The 20,559-nt window shown below is 42.9% G+C and overlaps 1 protein-coding gene across 1 annotated transcript in view; it reads left to right on the top strand.

The window, feature by feature from the left end:
• The window catches only part of LOC119925261 (heparan-alpha-glucosaminide N-acetyltransferase-like), a 149,864-nt gene that overhangs the window by 17,962 nt on the left and 111,343 nt on the right, over positions 1-20,559 (top strand). Inside the window, exon 6 of the mRNA XM_038743363.1 lies at positions 8,910-9,070. Coding sequence (XP_038599291.1) covers positions 8,910-9,070 — 161 coding nt within the window. The remainder of the gene's footprint in view (positions 1-8,909; positions 9,071-20,559) is intronic.

Consider the following 20,559-nt stretch of genomic DNA (forward strand, 5'->3'; position numbering starts at 1 on the left):
ATCCCTTAACATACAAAAGTCCATTTTCTTTCTGATCCTCCACTCATGAGTTCTAGCTCTACTTGAAAGACTTCTGACTGAGCCTATCCATGTTAATATTTGAAACAAATTCATCCTCAATTAGGGAATTAAAATTAGAATGTTCCGGGAGATCGGCATAGTACCAAACTTAATAACCGCCAGTGAAACAAGCTCTTCTATGATTTATTCAGATGCTCATAACTCTAGTTTTCCTAGCAAAGGATTTTAAACCTGCAAAATATTTTGGGTAATACAACTATTGTAGCATTGTTGAATGTATCCATTTTTACAGGTAAAGAACAACTTCTGAATGGCCTTTCTGCTCATAAATGTCTCAAAGGAGATGTCCTCAAGGGATTTTTGAGCCACATAACAAGGAAAAAAACTTCCTCTAATTATTTAGCAGCTATTGAATGCCAACAATGTGCTAGATTATTTTCGGGTTTTTTAGTAGTACTTGTTAAGCACTTTACCATGTGCCAGGCACTATATTAAGCGCTGTGGTAGATAGGAGATCACCAGGTTGGTTACAGTCCATGTTCCACATGGGGCTCACAGCTTTAATCCCCATTTTACAGATGAGGTAACTGAGGCACAGAGAAGTTAAGTGATTTGCCCAAGGTCACAAAGCAGATGTGAGGCAGAACTTGGATTAGAACCAAGGTCAATAGACTCTCAGGCCCATGCTCTTTCCACAAAGCTGTGCTGCTTCTCCAAATGTAGGTGTTACCCAAAATCTACAACCAGACCCCATTCAATTCTGAGCTGTATGTTCATTTATTTATTCGATTCAATTATTCTTGCAAGTCCCTGGAAGATACCTGTCCCCACTAAATTTAGGGAAGAACAGAAGCAGTATGGCCTAATGGAAAGAACACTGGCCTGGGAGAGAAGGGACCAGGTTCTAATCCTTGCTCTGCCACTTGTCTGCCCTGTGACCTTGGCCAAGTCATTTAACTTGTCAGGGCCTCGATTTCCTCATCTGTTAAAAGGGGATTTAATTTAATGTTCTCCCTCTCAAGACTGTGACCCTCACGTGGTACAGGAACTGTGTCCGACTTGACTAACTTAAACCTGCCCCATGCTTAGTACATGTGCTTATCAAATTAATATCATTATAAATTGTTATTAACGATTAATAGTAGTATTGGTAATAATAATAATTATGGTACTTGTTATGCGCTTACTATGTGCCAAGCACAAATTCTAAGCACTGGGATAGATACAAGTTAATCAGGTTGGACACAATCCCTGCCCCACATGGAGCCCGCACTCTTAATTACCATTAATTATTGTGATTATGACAATCATTATTAATCAATGAATCAGTGGTATTTATTGAATGCTTACTGTGTACAGAGCACTGAACTAAGCACTTGGAAGAATACAATATAACAGCATTAGCAGACATGGTCTCTGCCCATAGCAAGCTTAAAGTCCAGAGGGCATGACATAAAGTAATTTATAATATAAAATTTGAAGATATGTGCATAAGTGCTGTGGGGTTGGGGGTGGTGTGCAGCATATCAACTGTTCAAAGGTCACAGATCCAACCGCATAGATGACGCAGGAAGGAGAGCAAGCTGAGAAAAATAAAGGGTTTGATCGGAGAAGACTTCTTGGAAGAAATGTGACCTTAATAGTGCTTTGAATGTTGGAGAGAGTGATGGTCTGGCATATATAGAGGGAGAGTGAGTTCCTAGCTAGGAGGAGAATGTGGAAAAAGGATAGTGAGCTAGAAAAAATATTATTCCTCTATTTGAAATCTTATTCCTTCCTTCCTTCATTCATTCAATCATATTTATTAAGTGCTTATTGTGTGTAAAACACTGTACTAAGTGCTTGGGAGAGCACAATACAACAATAAACAGACACATTCCCTGCCCAAAACGAGCTTACATTTTGAGGGGGTGAGGTGGGGAGGAACAGATATAAATAAACAGATAAATAAATAAATTACAGATTTGGACATGAGCACCGGAGTAGTTTGGGGATGAGGCGAGAAGCACAGAGGAGGTAAAGAACCCAGAAGAAACCCCTCACCCCTAAATCAATTAATCAATCCTGTTTATTGGGCACTGACTAAGTGCAGAACACTGTGCTAAGCTCTTGGAGAGTACAATAAAGCAGAACTTACAGATATGTTCCCTGCTAGTTAAGGAGCGTACCACATAATATGTGTCCCTTAATCATCATCATCATCATCATCAATCGTATTTATTGAGCGCTTACTATGTGCAGAGCACTGTACTAAGCGCTTGGGAAATACAAATTGGCAACACATAGAGACAGTCCCTACCCAACAGTGGGCTCACAGTATAAAAGGGTTATGTACAAGTAAAATAAATAAATAAATAAATAAATAAATAAATAAATAGAGTAACAAATAATTAATCTTTAGAAACAACTTAGGGACCGTCTCTATATGTTGCCAACTTGTACTTCCCAAGCGCTTAGTACAGTGCTCTGCACACAGTAAGCGCTCAATAAATACGATTGGATGAATGAATGAATGAACTTCAGAACAGGTTCAGAAACATCTTAACTACTTTGTGCATCAGTAATATGGCCATTCGATTTCTAAACCAGCACATTTACTCTTCAGGTGAAAAGTAAAAGCAGAAAAACGAGCTAAACTTGATTTTCTTTCAGGGCCCCGAATGGAGATTTCAGCATAGGCAGTTGACAAACTGAGAACATTGGCAACATGGGAGAAAAACAGCAGAGGCTCAAAATGTCCTTAGTGCTAAAGGGGATTTCATGTTTTGAGAGTAGTTTAGATAATGCAGTTAGAGGGTATTTCTGGTCTGAAAACAGAACTACTTATCACTGAGTGAAGGGCTGGAGGGTAGAAGAAATGAGTTTGGCACATCAATATGCTACTGATAGCAAAACATAATAAGTGTGTCTGGTGTTTGCCCCAAGTGGACATTAAGAAACATGTAGAAGCTGTTGTGATCTACAGATATTTCCAGCTGGGAATGGGCCTGGTTTGACATCCCGGGAGATTTATGGTTGTGCCACCGTGCAGGAGGAATTGTTCATTTCCAAACAAGCAGCTGAAGCTTGAGTTGATCTCCTGGGGACTTTTAGTTTTTTCCTGAGGAAACCATCAATTCTGACCAATATGCTCCCTCCACTTTAGAGGGGGGATTGTATTTTTTATGGTATTTGTTAAGCACTTACTATAAGTCACAAACTGTTCTGAGCACTGGGCCTCAGTTTTCTCATCTGTAAAATGGAAATTTTCAGTTATCCCTTCTCCTTAGACTATGAGCCCCGTGTGGGACAGGGACTGTGTCCAACCTGATTATCTTGTATCTACCCTAGAGCTCACTAGGTGTATGGTTTGGGGCAAATCACTTCTTTCTCAGGGCCTCCTTCTCCTAACCTCTGAAACCCTATAACTCTTTCCACTTGCAAGACTCAGCTGATTCTAGACTGTGAGCCCGTTGTTGGGTAGGAACTGTCTCTATGTGTTGTTGAATTGTACTTTCCAAGCGCTTAGTACAGTACTCTGCAAACAGTAAGTGCTCAGTAAATACGATTGAATGAATGAATAAAAAAAGTGAGTTAATGTCACATCATCAGAGGATGACATGGAAGCAACTAAGTTGACATTTGGATGTTGCATCCTTTTGGTGCAGTTACCCAGTGATTCTGTTTTTTAGCTCAGATAATTAGCTGGTGAATTAGTTACACCTCCTTTGCATCTTGGAGAAGCAGTGTGGCTCAGTGAAAAGAGCGTGGGCTTTGGAGTCAGAGGTCTTGGGTTCAAATCCCGGCTCCTCCAATTGTCAGCTGTGTGTTTTTGGGCTAGTTACTTAACTTCTCTGTGCCTCAGTTACCTCATCTGTAAATGGGGATTAAAACTGTGAGTCCCCCATGGGACAACCTGATCACCTTGTAGCCTTCCCAGCGCTTAGAACAGTGCTTTGCACATAGTAAGCGTTTAACAAATACCATCATTATTATTATCTTTATCTCCTAGGGTATTAGAAATCACATTTATTGGTTCTTGGCCCACCTAGGTTTACATTCCAATAGAGTTGGTTAGGTCTTGGATGTTGGGCAGATCAAACCAACTTCTTCAATCTTTTTCTGTCAGACCTCACTTCTTATTATCAAAGAGTCCACCTTAATGTAAGCCACAGACTCTTTTGATGGCAGGCTCTATGGTTTTATTTTGTATGTGTGTGAGAGAGAGCTATCATCACCCAAAGTAGCTGATCTGCCCAAGGCAAGCTTGAAATATTACTTTTCAACAGGGAAAATCAAACGGAGAAAGATAAGAGACGCAGACAGTATAAGCTTCAACAAGGAAGGGTTAGAGAAGACATTCCCAGACTAAGAAGAACCACAGTGAAGAGGATTAGGTCTCCTGGAGACTATTTCTGGCTCAGATTCAACTGAAGGTTTCCCCTTTTCCACCTACCTCTCTCTCTGTGTAGGAAAGGGGACAATCGTACTGCTGCTCCTATCATTTTACCGCTGATACTCTTCTTGGCATTGAACAGAACCTTCTCAGAAGAACACTGTTCCCAGGTGGCCCCTGCCCTTACAGGGGCTTATGACACTTAAGGCAGTCTGTCAGGCCATAGTGCCCGCAGAGATGGCAGCTGAGGGCCTGTAATAATAATAATAATAATAATAATAATGACATTTATTAAGCACTTATTATGTGCAAAGCACTGCTCTAAGCACTGGGGAGGTTACAAGGTTATCAGGTTGTCCCTTGGGGACCTCACAGTCTTCAGCCCTATTTTACAGATGAGGTAACTGAGACACAGAGAAGTTAAGTGGCTTGCCCAAAGTCACAAAGCTGACAATTGGCGGAGCCGGGATTTGAACCTATGACCTCTGACTCCAAAGCCTGGGCTTTTTCCACTGAGCCACGCTGCTTCTCCAGTGATAATCAGTGAATGGCACGGCAAACAAACCTGTAAGTCAGGAGGCTGTTTAGCCGTAGAGTAGCTGTTAATAATAATCATGGTATTTGTTAGAACTTACTATGTGCCGAGCACTGTTCTAAGCACTGTATTATGGTATTTGTGAAGTGCTTACTATGTGCCAAGCACTGTTCTAAGCACTGAGGTAGTTACAAGGTAATCAGGTTGTCCCTTGTGGGGCTCACAGTCTTAAGCCCCATTTTACAGATGAGGTGACTAAAGCCCAGAGAAGTTGTGACTTGCTCGAAGTCACGTAGCTGACAAGTGGTGGAGCTGGGATTAGAACCCATGACCTCTGACTCCCAAGGCCGGGCTCTTTCCTCTGAGCCAATCTGCTTAACAAATACCATTATTTTTATTATTATTATCATTATGATCATCCTTTAATAACATTCTCGACCCGAGTTCACACAGCCACAGAAAGCAGAAGACGAGGCACGTGACGGTCGGAAGTTGAATCCGTGAGAGCCCCCGGGGTGACCGGAGCGGACTTAAAGTGAGCTGTTGCCAGGAACTGCTCTGAGACGAACTCCAAGCGAAACCCTTGCGAAATTTGGACTCAGTTCGTCCACTCGCTGTGCAGATGTTCTCCTCAAACCCAGGGCGGGCCCAGAGGGATCAGAAAAGATGGCTTCAAGATGCAGACGGGAAAGCTTCCAGTTTGAGGAGATGGGGAGGGAGGGGGAAAAAAATCATTCGAAAAAAAATTGCCAAATATGCAGACCTGTCATCCTTTCCCTTAATGGGCACTAACAGATGTACAAGTTGCAAGAGCTGTTCCTCCACAATGCGATTGTGGTTATAAAACAAACAGCGTGGTCAATAATATGATCTAATCTGATTGAAGAGGTCAGTAAGAAAATGATTACCCACTTTACAGCCCATTAACATCAAGACATACATTTCAGGAATGTATGTGATAGATTAAAAATTGCTTACTTAAAGCAGGGAGGTCTAAATAAACTCCATTATAAAGGATTTTTTCTTTTTACTTTTGAAGCAAAACAATAAAAGAGAAGTCCTGGATGAGTGGAAAGAGGTGTGTGGAAGGAGGGAGGGACTGTGGGAGGAGGAGAAGTGTGACTGCGGTTTTCTGATTCTCGGTGTTGAAATACCTAATATTTCTGGGAAAACAATTGCTTTTTATGGCTTTTTCGTACTCCAAACTGAAATGCTGGATTGACTTGCTTTTCTGAATGGCTCTTGTTGTCTGGGAGACTTAGAATTTGCAGTCAATCTGCTGTGTGGGGGTTATTGTTATTATTATTATTAGTTAATTGATCACTACGTGTCCAGCACTGTTCTAAGCACTGGGGAAGATACAAGTTAATCAGATTTGACACTGCCCCTTTCCCACATGGGGCTCACAGTCTAAGTAGGCATGAGAACAGGAATTGAATTCCCATTTTACAGTTGAGGAAACTGAGGGTCAGAAAAGTCCAATGAGTTGCCCAAGGTCATAAAGCAACCAAATGGCAGAGTGGGATTAGAACTCGGGTCTTCTGGCTCCAGGCCTGTGCTCTTTCCTCTAGGCCATGCAGCTTTTGGAGCCTCTACTCAGATTTTCTTATTCCTAGGTAGCTTGTTTGAATTTTATCTGGTCTCAAACTCTTTCTGACCTATCCCTCACCCCGAATTCATTCAATCATATTTATTGAGCGCTTACTGTGTGCAGAGCACTGTACTAAGCACTTGGGAAGTACACTCGTAATGGTAGTATTTGTTAAGCACTAAATATGGGCCAAGCACTGTGCTAAGCACTGGGGTGGATACAGAACAGTCAGGTCAGACACAGTTCTGATCCACATGGGGCTCCCAGTCTTAGGGAATAATAAGCAGCGAGAAGCAGCATGACTTAGAGGATAGAGCATGGGCCTGGGAATCAGAAAGACCTGGGTTCTAATCCTGGCTCTGCCACGTGTCTGCTGTGTGACCTTGGGCAAGTCACTTCACTTCTCTGTGCCTCAGTTACTTCATCTGTAAAATGAGGATTAAGAGTGTGAACCCCAAGTGGGGCAGAGACTGTGTCCATCCTGATTAACTTGTATCTACCTCACTGCTTAAAACAGTGCTTGGCACATAACAAGCGCTTAATAAGTACAACTATTATCATTAATAATAATACAGTATTTATTGAGTGCTTACTCTGTGCCAAGCACTGTGCTAAACACTGGGGTAGACACAGCTTAATCAGATCCAACACAGTCCCTGCTCTAAGTGGGGGTTATAGTGAAAGAGCGCAGGCTTTGGAGTCAGAGGTCATGGGTCCAAATCCTGGCTCCGCCACCTGTCAGCTGTGTGACTTTGGGCAAGTCACTTAACTTCTCTGGGCCTCAGTTCCCTCATCTGTAAAATGGGGATGAAGACTGTGAGCCCCTCATGGGCCAAACTGATTACCTTGTATCTAGGCAAGGTAGATAGCCTAGATACCTTGCTTGATGGCAAGCTCCTTTCTAAAGTCTTCTCAACTCTCTGACTTGAAAATATCCTGGAGCAGGGATTCCCCCATGAGAGCCAGGTAGCACTCGGTTGACATAGGGAAAATGAGAAGCTATGGGTCAAAAGGGGAAGAATGAAAAGAGTAAAAATCAAGGAGCTCTCTCCTGGAGGCCCCCGAAGGTGTTTGAGTCATTACGCTGAGACACTGGGAAGTGTCACAGGTTAAAAATGATTGATTCTCTGTTGCCCATCTTGTTGGTGAAGAAAGTTAGCAGCTCCATTAGGGAAGGAGCATCAAGTCTTCAGTCCACAGAAATCCAATTACTAAACAGAATTTTCCCCTTGTACTTCATGGCCTGAAAGAATTAGAACCCAAATGAGAAGACAATGATTTATTCTGTTCTTGTTAGGTCGATCAGACTCCTCCCAGGATGCCCCGTGGTTTCTGGGAAATGTAGGCAAACCAGCTCCTTTATTCTCAGGGTCTTGCAGTGTAGTTTTTGTCCTTCCCTTCCCTTAAATCCTTTCACCAGCTCTTGACCATTCTGTTCGGAGCTTGGAGTACACTGCTTTGGCTGAGGCCTAGCCCTCTAACGGATGAGCCCACTGTTGGGTAGGGACTGTCTTTATATGTTGCCAATTGGTACTTCCCAAGAGCTTAGTACAGTGCTCTGCATATAGTAAGTGCTCAATAAATACGATTGATGATGATGATGATGATCATGACAAGTTGCTTGTGCCCTAAAATAGCAGTGAAAGGCTCATTTTCACTCCTTACAAACACTCCAACTGGCAAATAAGTGCTGGCAGTAGTTGAATGAAAAAAAAAAACACACAAAAGAAGGGGCGTTTCTGGAGAATACATTAATCTGGGTGAGAGATGATGGTAACTGTTGTCAAATTTCCCTGAGAATCCTTGTTTCTTTTAAAGTGTGAGCTGTTCTTGCGGAACTGAGCACTGCAAAAAATGCACTCTCCTTCCCTCACACTCTTCCTCTCTGGCTCTGTCCCTCTCCCTCTCTCTCTCTCCTTCCTCTCTCTCAGTCAGAGAGGTGAGATTGGCAGGTTTCTATCTATTCCAGGTTTCTTGAAGAGCACCGATGTTCAGTAAACTTATCATTATGAGAAGCAGCGTGGCTCAGTAGGAAGAGCGCGGGCTTTGGAGTCAGAGGTCATGGGTTCAAATCCCGGCTCCGCCAATTGTCAGCTGTGTGACTTTGGGCAAGTCACTTCACTTCTCTGGGACTCAGTTTCCTCATCTGTAAAATGGGGATTAAGACTGTGAGCCCCCAGGGGACAACCGGATCACTTTGTAACCTCCCCAGAGCTTTGAACAGTGGTTTGCACATAGTAAGCCCTTAATAAATGCCATTATTATTATTATTATTATTATTATTATTATTATTATTATTATTATCATAAAGCATCCAGTTGAACATAGGATGAGGTGAATGAGTGGGCATTCCAGCACTGTTCTGAGAGTCTTCCCTTTGGTCCTAGGTTTGTCTTCATACTTGGGACATCTGTGGCCCTGGCCTTCTACGCCATGCGCAGGAGAGGAGTGAGCCGTGCGCAGCTCCTGAGGAAGCTCACCTGGAGGACGGCCGTCTTAATGATCATCGGGGTCTTCTTCCTCAATTATGGCCCATTGGATGGACCCCGTAAGTACTACCTGTCACTCAGTCAATCGTATCAATTGTGTGCTTATTCTGTGCAGAACACTGTACTAAGTGCTTGGGAGAGCACAGCACACTAAACAAGTCATATTCCCTGCCCATAGTGAGCTTGGAGTCTAGACGGGGAGACAAACATTAATATAAATTAAAAAATTAAAGATATATACATAAGTGCGGTGGGGCTGGGAGGGGGGATGAAGAATTGTACTTTCCGAGTGCTTAGTACAGTGCTCTGCACACAGCAAGTGCTCAATAAATACAATTGAATGACTGAATGTCCTTCATTTGTTCAGTTAGCCAGACTTGCTCACCTTGCTGAAAATTAAGGGAAGAAGATGGAGATCTTGAAAATTGGAAAGAGAGAGTGTTCTAGCAGCTCTCAACTCGGCAATTGGGTAGTTTGAATTTTGCTCATACTGAGAAGCTGTGTGGTCTAGTGGTTAGAGCACAGGCCTGAGAGTCAGAAGGATTTGGAGTCTAATTCCAGCTCTATCACTTGTCTGCTGTGTGACCTTGGGCAAGTCACTTAACTTCTCTGTGCCTCAGTTACCTCATTTATGAAATGACGATTAAGAGTGTGGGCCTCATGTAGGGCAGGGACTAGTGTCCAACCTGATTAATTTGTATCTACCCTGATGCTTAGATCAAGCCTTGGCCCATATGAAGCACTTTAATAATAATAATAATAATAATAATAATAAAAGTGCGCTTCATTGTTGGGCAGGGTTTGGGACCCTTCCATTGATCATAGAACTCACTGAGCTCCTATTGAGTGCAAAGTACTATCCTATAAGTTTGGGAAAATACAACAGAAGTAAAACACTGTACTAAGTGCTGGAGTGAAGACAAGAAAATCAGGATGGACACAGTCCCTGTCCCACATGAGGCTCACAGTCTTAATCCCCATTTTACAGATGAGGGAACTGAGGCCCAGAGAAGTTGAGTGACTTGCCCTAGGTCACCCGGCAGACCTGTGGCAGAACCGGGATTAGAACCCAATAGCAGTGGGGGGTGGTGAAGAAAGAGCAATTCAGAACTAGGTTATTTTAAAGCTTTATCCATTAAGCCACGTTGCTTAGGACCAGATAAATGAAAGACTGATGCTAATTCGAGTGGGGATTGGAGTTGGTTAACTTTAAACCTATTCTTTACCAGGATTTTAACGTCCACTCTAAAGAGAAACATTCACTAGAAGATTCCTCCTCTCTCCATTTCCCAGGAAGGTATTGGGCGGGGGTAGTGGTAAGAGTCAGGTCATTTACCGTCAACCCGAGCCAATTCCAGGGTGTCAGGGTTGTGGCGCCAAGTGCTGGAATATCAGAACAACTAGCCATTAGTACTTTGCTGCTTCTAGCAAGGATGGTCCCCTAATCTGGTTTACTTAAATCTGGTGATACTTTTAGTGACAATAATCGGCTCTGGAGACTGGGTTTCTCAGGCTGACCCACCCCATTACCAGGCTGTTTGATGGTGTCTGATTTCCACACAGTCCTAGGAGAATCCTCGTAGTGTCAGAGATGTTTGGGGAAGTCGGTGATGTTATTGCAGCCCTTTGTCTTTTTTGTTTACTGGGTATTCAATCCAACCTCTGTTTTTCCAAAGAGTGGTGAAGAAATAGCAATCCAGAACTTGGTTATTGTAAAGCTTTGCGATCTTAAAATGTGGGAAGAGTGAAATTTTTCAAGTGTGCTTGACAACCACGGGAGAAAATGAATGCAGAACAAACCCTATCCTCTTTTTCCCAGAGAAAAGAACAGTTCTTTCTTCTGATTCTTCACGGTAAACCCCCCTCTTTGGTTTAGGTCATAATTGGCTGCTTTTCCTCCCTGAAGAGCACCTTTTCTGCTCTTGATACTTCCGAAATACACAATACAAAATGTATTGGTTACCAGAACTCATATTCAGATCTTTGTCCGAACAGATCACACTAAATGCCACGATCTGGATTTCCAGCTCGGAGTGTTGCCTGTCAATCAGTTAAATAGCTGCTTTATAGATGTCCATCAAGGACTCATTCAAAGATGTCCACTTGATGAACAACTCAAACATTCACACGTCCGGTGGAGTCCTCTGAGTCCAAATTGAATCAGTCGGTAACCGGAGCCAGTGCCTTAGAGGGCTCTTCAGACCAAGGTCAATATGTGGTTAGGCTCACAAAACAAGATTTCCAGAGTGGAAGAATCCATGAGAACTTTCCATTCCCCCTTTCTGTAGTTGACAGTAGAGAAGGTTGGCCCATCACCTGTCAAAAACTTTGGTGTTTCTCAGCCCCTCCAGTATCAGTGGGTTTGGGGAAGCCTGGTCAGCAGTGAGCAAATGCTGCTTGGAGACCAATTCTCTCTTCGAGGTTCAGATCGATTTACCCAGCGTGCCCCCTTGAGACGAGTGGAGCTAGTCAGACTCATTGGACTTTTGAATTTAGAAATGGCACTGACTGTAAGCAGGTCTTATCAATCCACAGAATCAGCAAGGTGGTCTCATAAAATATGTATGACAAAATATGAGGATGTATGTAGTGAGTGTATATTTACGATTACAGTATTCCCTTTCATTTTGGAGAGAGAATGATTCGGCTTCAGTGGACTGAACAAGCCAAATCTTTATCTGTTCTCAGAAGCTCAAAGGGCCAGATTCCGCTAGTCCTTGGAAGGGAAGCCACTTGGGAAACCAGATGGTAGGAAAGTGGACCACCTATTCTCTCAAGGCTGTGTTCAACCTGATTATCGTTTATCTTACCCAGGGCTTAGTACAGTGCCTGCTGCATAGCAAACACTTCACAAATGCCACAATTATTATTGTTATCATTATTGTTAGTAATGATAATAATAATAATGGCATTTCTTAAGTGCTTCCTATGTGTGAAACACTGTTTGAAGTGCTGTGGGGGGATACAAGGTGATCAGGTTGTCCCACGTGGGGCTCACAGTCTTAATCCCCATTTTACGGATGAAGTAACTGAGGCCCAGAGAAGTTAAGTGATCAGCTGACAAGTGGCAGAGCTGGGATTAGAACCCATGACCTCTGGCTCCCAAGCCCGTGCTCTTTCCACTGAGCCACGCTGTTTTTATATTATTATTATCATCCCTTCCATCTCTGAGCAACCATAATTATCCTCCAACTCTCCCCTCTCATGCCTGTAAGATTCTGACCAATATTCCCCTTTCCAAATCAGGGAATCAACTATTTTATGGATTTCTCTCCATCCTCCCCCCAGTAGGTATTGTTTGGATATACTTTACCTATTTGCGGTTTCTTCCAGGCATCGAATCGTAAATACCTACCCCACTTACCAACCCAAATGTAGAATGTGAGTGCAGTGCACTAATGGTTTCTATTTTGATGCTTAGGGGCCAGGTGGTTTCTGACTTCTGAAAAGAAGATGTTACAGATAACTGTCTTTGGGGAAAATGTGGTTCTGTTTCTGTGACACTAAGGGCAACCCTTCCATGTGGGCCAGATCCCAGAATTATCTGAGTAGACATCTTCAGGGCAATCAGCGACCCTTTTTAGAACAAACTATGGAATATGAGGAACAAAGTGCCTGTTTACTTGTTTTGATGTCTGTCTCCCCCCTTCTATATTGTGAGCCTGTTGTTGGGCAGGGACTGTCTCTATTTGTTGCTGAATTGTACTTGTTGCTTAGTACGGTGCTCTGCATTTCTATATTCTAAATTCTAACACAGTGCTCTGAATTTCTAAATTCAATTTTAAATATGATTAAAAAAATAAAAAAAGAATTTACTTTCAGATGTATAGACAATAAGACCCCACCCAAATAATCCATCTCGAACTAAAATTCATCATCCTTCTGCTTCCTTCTTATTGTGGGTATTGAAAGTGCTTGGCTTCCAAATACTTCGATTTATATACAATCAAATGGGTGGTGAAAGCGAAACAAAAATTGGTACTACCACCTGGGATCAAGTCTACCGATCATAAGGCAACAGGAATGGAGCTGCGGGGTTATAGGAGCTGGGGGGCTGCCTGCCTTGTGTTGGTTTCTTTCAAGGGGTTGCTGTTCTCATTCCTCTTGAGCCTGTCCCCAGGGCTGTTATAAGTGAGTTGGATCGGCTAGGGACGGAGGGCCCGGCTTTCCATCTTCTCTTCCCTCTTCCTCGGGGCCCCTCGAGTAATGAAATACAGGCTCTGTTATGGATCACACTATCCAATCCCAATACTAATTGGATAGAATCCTAAGACAATTTGATAGGAATTGGTTAATATGATGGAAAGTGGGAAATCATATACCTCACTTTCCAAGAGGCACCATCCCTATTGAAACAATTGGCTAGCAGGGTACATGCCTAATCTGGGCCAGTATTTTCCCCAGTGAAGCCATACCTGTTAAGAAACAGATTTAACACAAAGGTTTTCTGCCCTTAAATCACTACCTATATATATGTATATATGTTTGTACATATTTATTACTCTATTTATTTTACTTGTACATATTTATTCTATTTATTTTATTTTGTCAATATGTTTTGTTTTGTTGTCTGTCTCCCCCTTCTAGACTGTGAGCCCGCTGTTGGGTAGGGACCGTCTCTATATATTGCCAACTTGTACTTCCCAAGCGCTTAATACAGCGCTCTGCACACAGTAAGCACTCAATAAATGTGATTGAATGAATGAAATGAATAACCAGAGGGATTAAACCTGTTGAAGTGCAGCTTTGGACATAATAATAACAATAATAATGATAATTCTAGTATTTAGAAAGCACTTACTGTGTGCCAAGCACTGTACTTAGAGAAGCAGCGTGGCTCAGTGGAAAGAGCACGGGCTTTGGAGTCAGAGGTCATGGGTTCAAATCCCAGCTCTGCTAATTGTCAGCTGTGTGACTTTGGGCAAGTCACTTCACTTCTCTGTGCCTCAGTTACCTCATCTGTAAAATGGGGATGAAGACTGTGAGCCCCCCGTGGGACAACCTGATCATCTTGTAACCTCCCCAGTGCTTAGAACAGTGCTTTGCACATGGTAAGAGCTTAATAAATGCCATTATTATTATTATTATTATTATTATTACTTAGAGCTGGGATGGATTCAAGCGAATAGGGTTGGGCCCAGTCCCTGTCCCATATGGGGCTCACAGTCTTAATCCCCATTTTACAGATGAGGAAACTGAGGCACAGAGGAACTGAGAAGTGGACTTGTCCAAGGTAACACAGTAGACAAGTGGTGGAGTCAGGATTAGAACCCAGGTTCTTCTGAATCCCAGATCAAAGGTCTATGCACTAGGCCACACTAGGTCTGAATCTTCTCTGGGCTTCTGTTACCCACAGAGATAGAAGCAAACAGGGGGGATCCAAAAAGGCCCCCCTGGTTTTCTATAGTGTCTTGTAAAATATGTTGCAGGTCTACTGCCGATCATCAATTAATTGCATTTATAGAGAGCTTACTTTATGCAATCTTGGGAGAGTTCAATACAACAGAATTAGTGGACCATAACAAGCTAACTTACTGCAATACCCAAGTTTATAGTATAAAATTCATTCATTCTATTGTAATTATGGAGCGCTTACTGCGTGCGAAGCAGTGAGATGGCAGAAGACAATGGATCATCTTAGTGGACTGCAGTCAGAAATGGGGTCTTGGGATAAGAGAAGCAGCGTGGCTCAGTGGAAAGATCCCGGGCTTGGGAGTCAGAGGTCGTGGGTTCTAATCCTGGCTCTGCCACTTGACAGCTGTGTGACTTTGGGCAAGTCACTTCACTTCTCTGAGCCTCAGTTCCCTCATCTGTAAAATGGGGATTGAGACTGTGAGTCCCACGTGGGACAACCTAATCACCTTGTATCCTCCCCAGCACTTAGAACAATGCTTTGCACATAGTAAGAGCTTAACAAATGCCATCATTATTATTATTATAAAAGCTTTGGGGAGCTGGGGTCACCAAGATGGGGAACAAAAGCAGCCGTAGACACAATGTAATAAATGAGCAAGGATCAGCCTTAATATGCACATAATGTGGAAAGGATCGTCGGTTATATATTGGTTTTATCAATATTCTGTTGTATCGTGCTCTTAGCACAGTGCTCTGCACACAATAAGCGCTCAACAAATACCTTTGACTGATCACCCACACAAGGACAACTATATCCACACATATACCCACACACACACACGAGATTGGCCAGATTTTTGAGGCAAGTAAAAGGCTCACTATGAGCATAAAGGAATCTGAACAAGATTTTCACTGAAGCAGCTCGAGAAGGAACAGCCCCTCCAAATCATACATCTCAAAAGCCTCCAACGGTTGCTGATTTCCCACTTCAAGCCTCTCCATCAGCTATCTCCTTCCTATAAAATCGAAACTATCTGGTGTGAACTCTCCCAAATCTCCTCCTCATTGCCCTGGTCCCAGCTCTCTGCTACGCACTGTTCACTGTCTCACCCCTCCCAGCTGTCTCTCAAAAGAGCTCCCTGCCTCCTTTTGAAATCTACCCACTCCATTTGTGCTTCCAGCCCCAACCCTTTGCACCTTATTAAAATCTTTGTGCCCTCCCTTCTTCTCTCCCTCACCTCCATCTTTTGCTCTCTACTCTCCAATGGCTCTTTCCCCTCTGCCTTCAGATATGCTCACACATCCTCTATCCTAAAAAATCCCTCCCTAGACCCTACTTACTTCTTCCAGCTATTGACCCATTCCCCTCCAAATTCCTCAAATAAGTTGCTTACACGTGCCATCTCCACTTCCTCTCCTTCAGCTCCCTCTTAGATCCCCTGCAATACCACTTCCACCCCTTCAAATTCATTGAAAATGCTCTCTCCAAAGTCACCAGAGACCTCCTCCTTGCCAAATCTAATGACCTCTGCCCTAATTTCCCTCACCTTCCAGAAGTTTCTGACTCTCTGGATCACTCCTTTCTTCTGGAAATAATATTGAACCTTGGTTTCCTTGATATGACCCACTCCTGTTGTCCACCTACCTTTCTGGCCACTCGCTCATTTTTACTGAATTCTCCTCTGCCTCCCATCCTCTAACTGTGAGTACTGTCAAGGTTCAGTTCTGGATACTCTTCTATTCTCCATGTACACCTGCTCCTTTGGGAACTCATTTCACTTTCAACTATTCATTCAATTGTATTTATTGAGAGCTTACCGTGTGCAGAGCACTGTACTAACCGCTTGGACCATGTAACTACTTTCAACTTTGGACTTTCGACTAACAAATCTATGCAGAAGATTCTCAAATCTTCCTCTTCAGCTCAAATTCTCTTCCCAGCAACCTTGAATTTCCTCCTACCTTCAAGACATCTAACAATAGTAATAATTATGGTACTTGTTAAGCACCTACTAGGTGTCAAGGACTGTACTAAATGCTTGGGGTAGATACAGGTTAGGCAGGTTGGACACCGTCCCTGTCCCTCATGAGGCTCACACTTTTAATCTCCATCTTACAGATGAGGTAACTGAGACCCAGAGATGTGAAGTGATTTACCCAAGGTTACACAGCAGAGCCAGGATTGGAACCCAGGTCCTTCTGACTCTTAGGCCCATGCGCTACCCACTAGGCCATGCTGCTCCCCTACTTAGATTTTCCACTGGCCCCTCAAACTCGGCATGTCTAAAACAGAACTGCTCAACTTCTTATCCGAACCTTCTCCTCCCAACAACTTTCTCATCACCACCATCTTCTGTGACTCAAAACTACTACCTTAGAATGATTCTTCATTTATCCCTCTTTCCAACCCCCATGTTCAGTCAACTCTCCATCCAAACGCTCACTACACTGGTCCAAAAATGTGTCCTATCCTGTCTCAACTACTGCTTCAGCCTCCTCTCTGACCTCCCTGCCTCCAGCTTTGCCCTTCTCCAGTCCCTTCTTTACTGGGTTGCCTGGATCCTTTTTTGAAAATATCATTCTGCACATTTCACCAATCATCGCCAAATTCCAGTGGTTGCCCATCCATCTCTGAGTCAAACAGAAATTCCTGATCATTGATTCTAAGATAATCAATCAGCTCTCTCTCCCCTACTAATCCTTGCTCCCCTCCCACTTCAACGCAGTTTGCACACTTCACTTCTCTAATACCCACATACTCACTGTTCCTCACTCTTATCTTTTGCTTGGAACTCCCTCCCTTCATATGTGATAGACCTCCATCTCTCCCCATCTTGAAGAAGACTTCTCTGATTAACCTTTCATCTCCCCATTCTACTTTCCCTCCCTACTGTCTCATCCATGAACTTGAAACCATACCCCCTAAACACTCTATATATATTTCTCTACTCAGTTGCTTACCCTGCCTGTGATTTATTTTAATGTCTGTTTCCCCTGCTAGATTGTAAGGAATTGTGTGTGAGACTTGCTTTCCTAATTATTGTTATTATTATTAATTTAATCATATGTATTGAGCACTTCCTAAGTATAGATTATTATATATTAATTATTATTAAATGCCGTTGAGTCGCTTCTGATTCATAGCGACTCCATGGATATACTTTTTTCCAGAACTTCCTGTCCTCTGCCATAATCTGCGAGTCTTCTAACGTTTTTTCCGTCATCGTTGTTATAATCTCTATCCATCTAGCTGCTGGTTTGACGCTTCCTCATTTTCCCTGGACTTTTCCTAGCATTAGTGTCTTCTCCTGAGAATTAGTCCTCCTGATTATGTGTCCAAAATATGCTAATCTAAGTTGAGTTATTTGTCCTTCCAAAGACCACTTTGGCTTCATTTGCTCTAAAATCCATTTGTTTGTTTTTTTGGGCAGTCCACAGTATTCTCAAGCTCCTTCTCCAACACCACATTTCAGAAGAAGCTATGTTCTTTCTATCTTATTTTTTCACTGTCCAGCTTTCAGATCCACACAGTGTCACTGGAAAAACCCTAGCATAGAAATGCTCTCCTAAACATCCATTCTAATATTTAGTGGGATTCTATCTCCATTTTTTCCCCATTATAGTCTTGACTCTCCTTCTAGAAACTCATTATAGACTGCCATCCATGAGCTTTTCCAAACCCCTTTCAAGTTCACCAGTCTGTTTTGCCTGCATAACTTCCTCCGGCAAAGAAATCCGTAAGCCAACATCTGCTGTGTGATGTATTTCCCTTTGTTTATTTCAGTTCTAGCCTCATTTTCAATCTTACCAATGCAGTGAGGTAACTGATATCTCTGGTCATGATGGAGTCCTATTTGCCTGACAAGTGAGGAAGCAGCATGGCCTAGTGAAAAGAGCACTGTCTGGGAGTCAGAGCACTTGGGTTCCACGCTTTGCTCTGCCAGTTGCCCATGGTGTGAACTTTGGCAACTCATTTAACTTTTCTGTGCCTCAGTTGCTCATCTATAAAATGGAAATTCAACACCTATTCTCCCTCCTACTTAGAGAGTAACCCCCATGTGGGACACAGGGACCGTGTCCAGCCTGATTAATTCACCTCTACCGCAGCAGTTAGAACAGTGCTTGACACATAGTAAACACTTAAAAAATATAATAATATCAAATAATAATTGTTAATGGGTTCAGGGAGGTGAGGCAACATGTTCCTCCTCCTGATGGTTCTGAGAGTTAATCTGTTTAACTCTGACAAACTGTGTTCATCTCTAAAGATGCAGGTTGAGAATATGTCTGTTTATTGTTGTACTCTCCCAAGCCCTTAGTACAGTGCTCTGCACACAGTAATTACATTCAATTGTCATCATAATTACAATTGAATGAATGAATGAACCTAGGTCCTCCCAACTCCCAAGCCTGTGGTCTTTCCAGTAGGTACTTGCCTGGCCCTGCAGCCATGCTGCTATATTGCAGAGAAAGAATCAGGATAATAGAATGCAAAATGTTGATTTCAGAGGTTTTTGGACTAGGCTAACAGTGAACTAGAAGCCCATCCCACACTAAAAGAGAGCATGCAAAGATCACCAGTGATAGCCCAACCTGCCGGTTTATCCCATACAGAATCGTATTCCAGAGAGAAATTTCTAGGGAAACTTTCAGTTGGAAACACTATCACTCCCTGTGTTGACGTGAACGATGTGAAGTGGGACTATCAGTAAGCCTTATGATTGTAGGAGAATTAAATTCCATTCCTAATGAGATAAAGACCCATCACAATAAATTCTTATGCTTTGGAAACTGGGCAAAGTGTTTGACTCCCAGCAACTCCTAGGTTTTCTTTGAAGAGTGAAATTGATGCGTAGAACAACCTTTAGTGAAAGTCACGTCATTTATAGTTGAGCTACATAATAATAATGTGTTGACTGGGGGAATTTGTTAAGCCCTTACCATGTGTCAAACACAGTTCTAAATGTTGGGGAAGATATAGGATAATCAGACCGGACACAGTCCCTGCCTGCACAGAGCTCACATTCTAAGTAGGAAGGGGAACAGGTATTGGATCCCCACTTTACAGATGAGGTAACTGAGGCACAGAGAAGTTAAATGACTTGCCCAAGATCACACAGCAGGCATAAGGTAGAGCGGAGATTAGAACCCGAGTCCTCGGACTCTCAGGTCTGTGCTCTATCGGCTGGGCCACACTGCTTCTTGCCTGGTTAGAGTTCCTCCACGAATGGACCTTTGTTCGAGGCTTCGGAAATAAGTTCAGTTGGCTTTCTTCTCACAGTGCCCGTGGGACCAAATCACTCATTTGAGTTACTGACCATCTCCCCCCCACATTCATTTTAGCTTTGAGCCCTTTACTCATTGTTGCCATGCCAGACTGAAGCCCCCTGCGTGAAAGACAAGAAAAAAGACTGCTCTTAAAAAGCATTCCTTTTGTCCCCATTTTCTGCTTGCAGCACAAAAGATGAAGGAGAATGCATTAAGAATAAAAGGCAGTAATGTACAGGTGGGAATTCTCCCACTAGAGTCAGACAAGAAGAAGATGGAGCCCAGAGACTTTGGTCAGAAGGCCCCGAGATTAAACCTCCGACGCTTTTTTACCATAATCCGCACACTCGAGTGCCCTGAGTGATTGTTTGAAGAGAAGGGATGGGAAAAGTTAGACATGAAGAAAGGCTGAGAGCATGAGGCAGGTTCATTAGGACTGTCTTATCGTGGTGATGCCAATCATTTCCAATCCAGAGGACTAAGATGAAGTGTGGATGGATCTTCGTGGAAGATAAGTAAGCCCTTGGTTTGATTTAGAATTTGAACTTTCCTGAATTAGGCAGTGATGGGTCTATCAGAGCTCTTTTCCCTCACTTCTTAGATATGCGGAATTTTCCTTCCTGTTTCATATGTATAGAGATATATTTCAATATCCAAGTTTATACCCTGAGTTCTGTCAGAATTATTGTTCTGACTATGTGTTTTGGAGAGAATACTTAGAGGAATTAGGGAAGCAGCAGAGCCTAGTGGAGTCATAGCACCTGGGTTGTCATCCTAGCTCTGCCATTTGCTTGCTGTGTGACCTTGGGCAAGTCACTTAACTACTCTATAGCTCGACTTCCTGTAAAATAGAGCTACAAAACCTAGTTTTCCTTCTACTTAGACTAGAAGGAAGGAGACCTTCCCAGACTGAGCCCCCTCCTTC

Source organism: Tachyglossus aculeatus, chromosome 3 (genome assembly GCF_015852505.1).
Source record: "Tachyglossus aculeatus isolate mTacAcu1 chromosome 3, mTacAcu1.pri, whole genome shotgun sequence".
In the NCBI taxonomy this organism is placed as follows: Eukaryota; Metazoa; Chordata; class Mammalia; order Monotremata; family Tachyglossidae; genus Tachyglossus; species Tachyglossus aculeatus.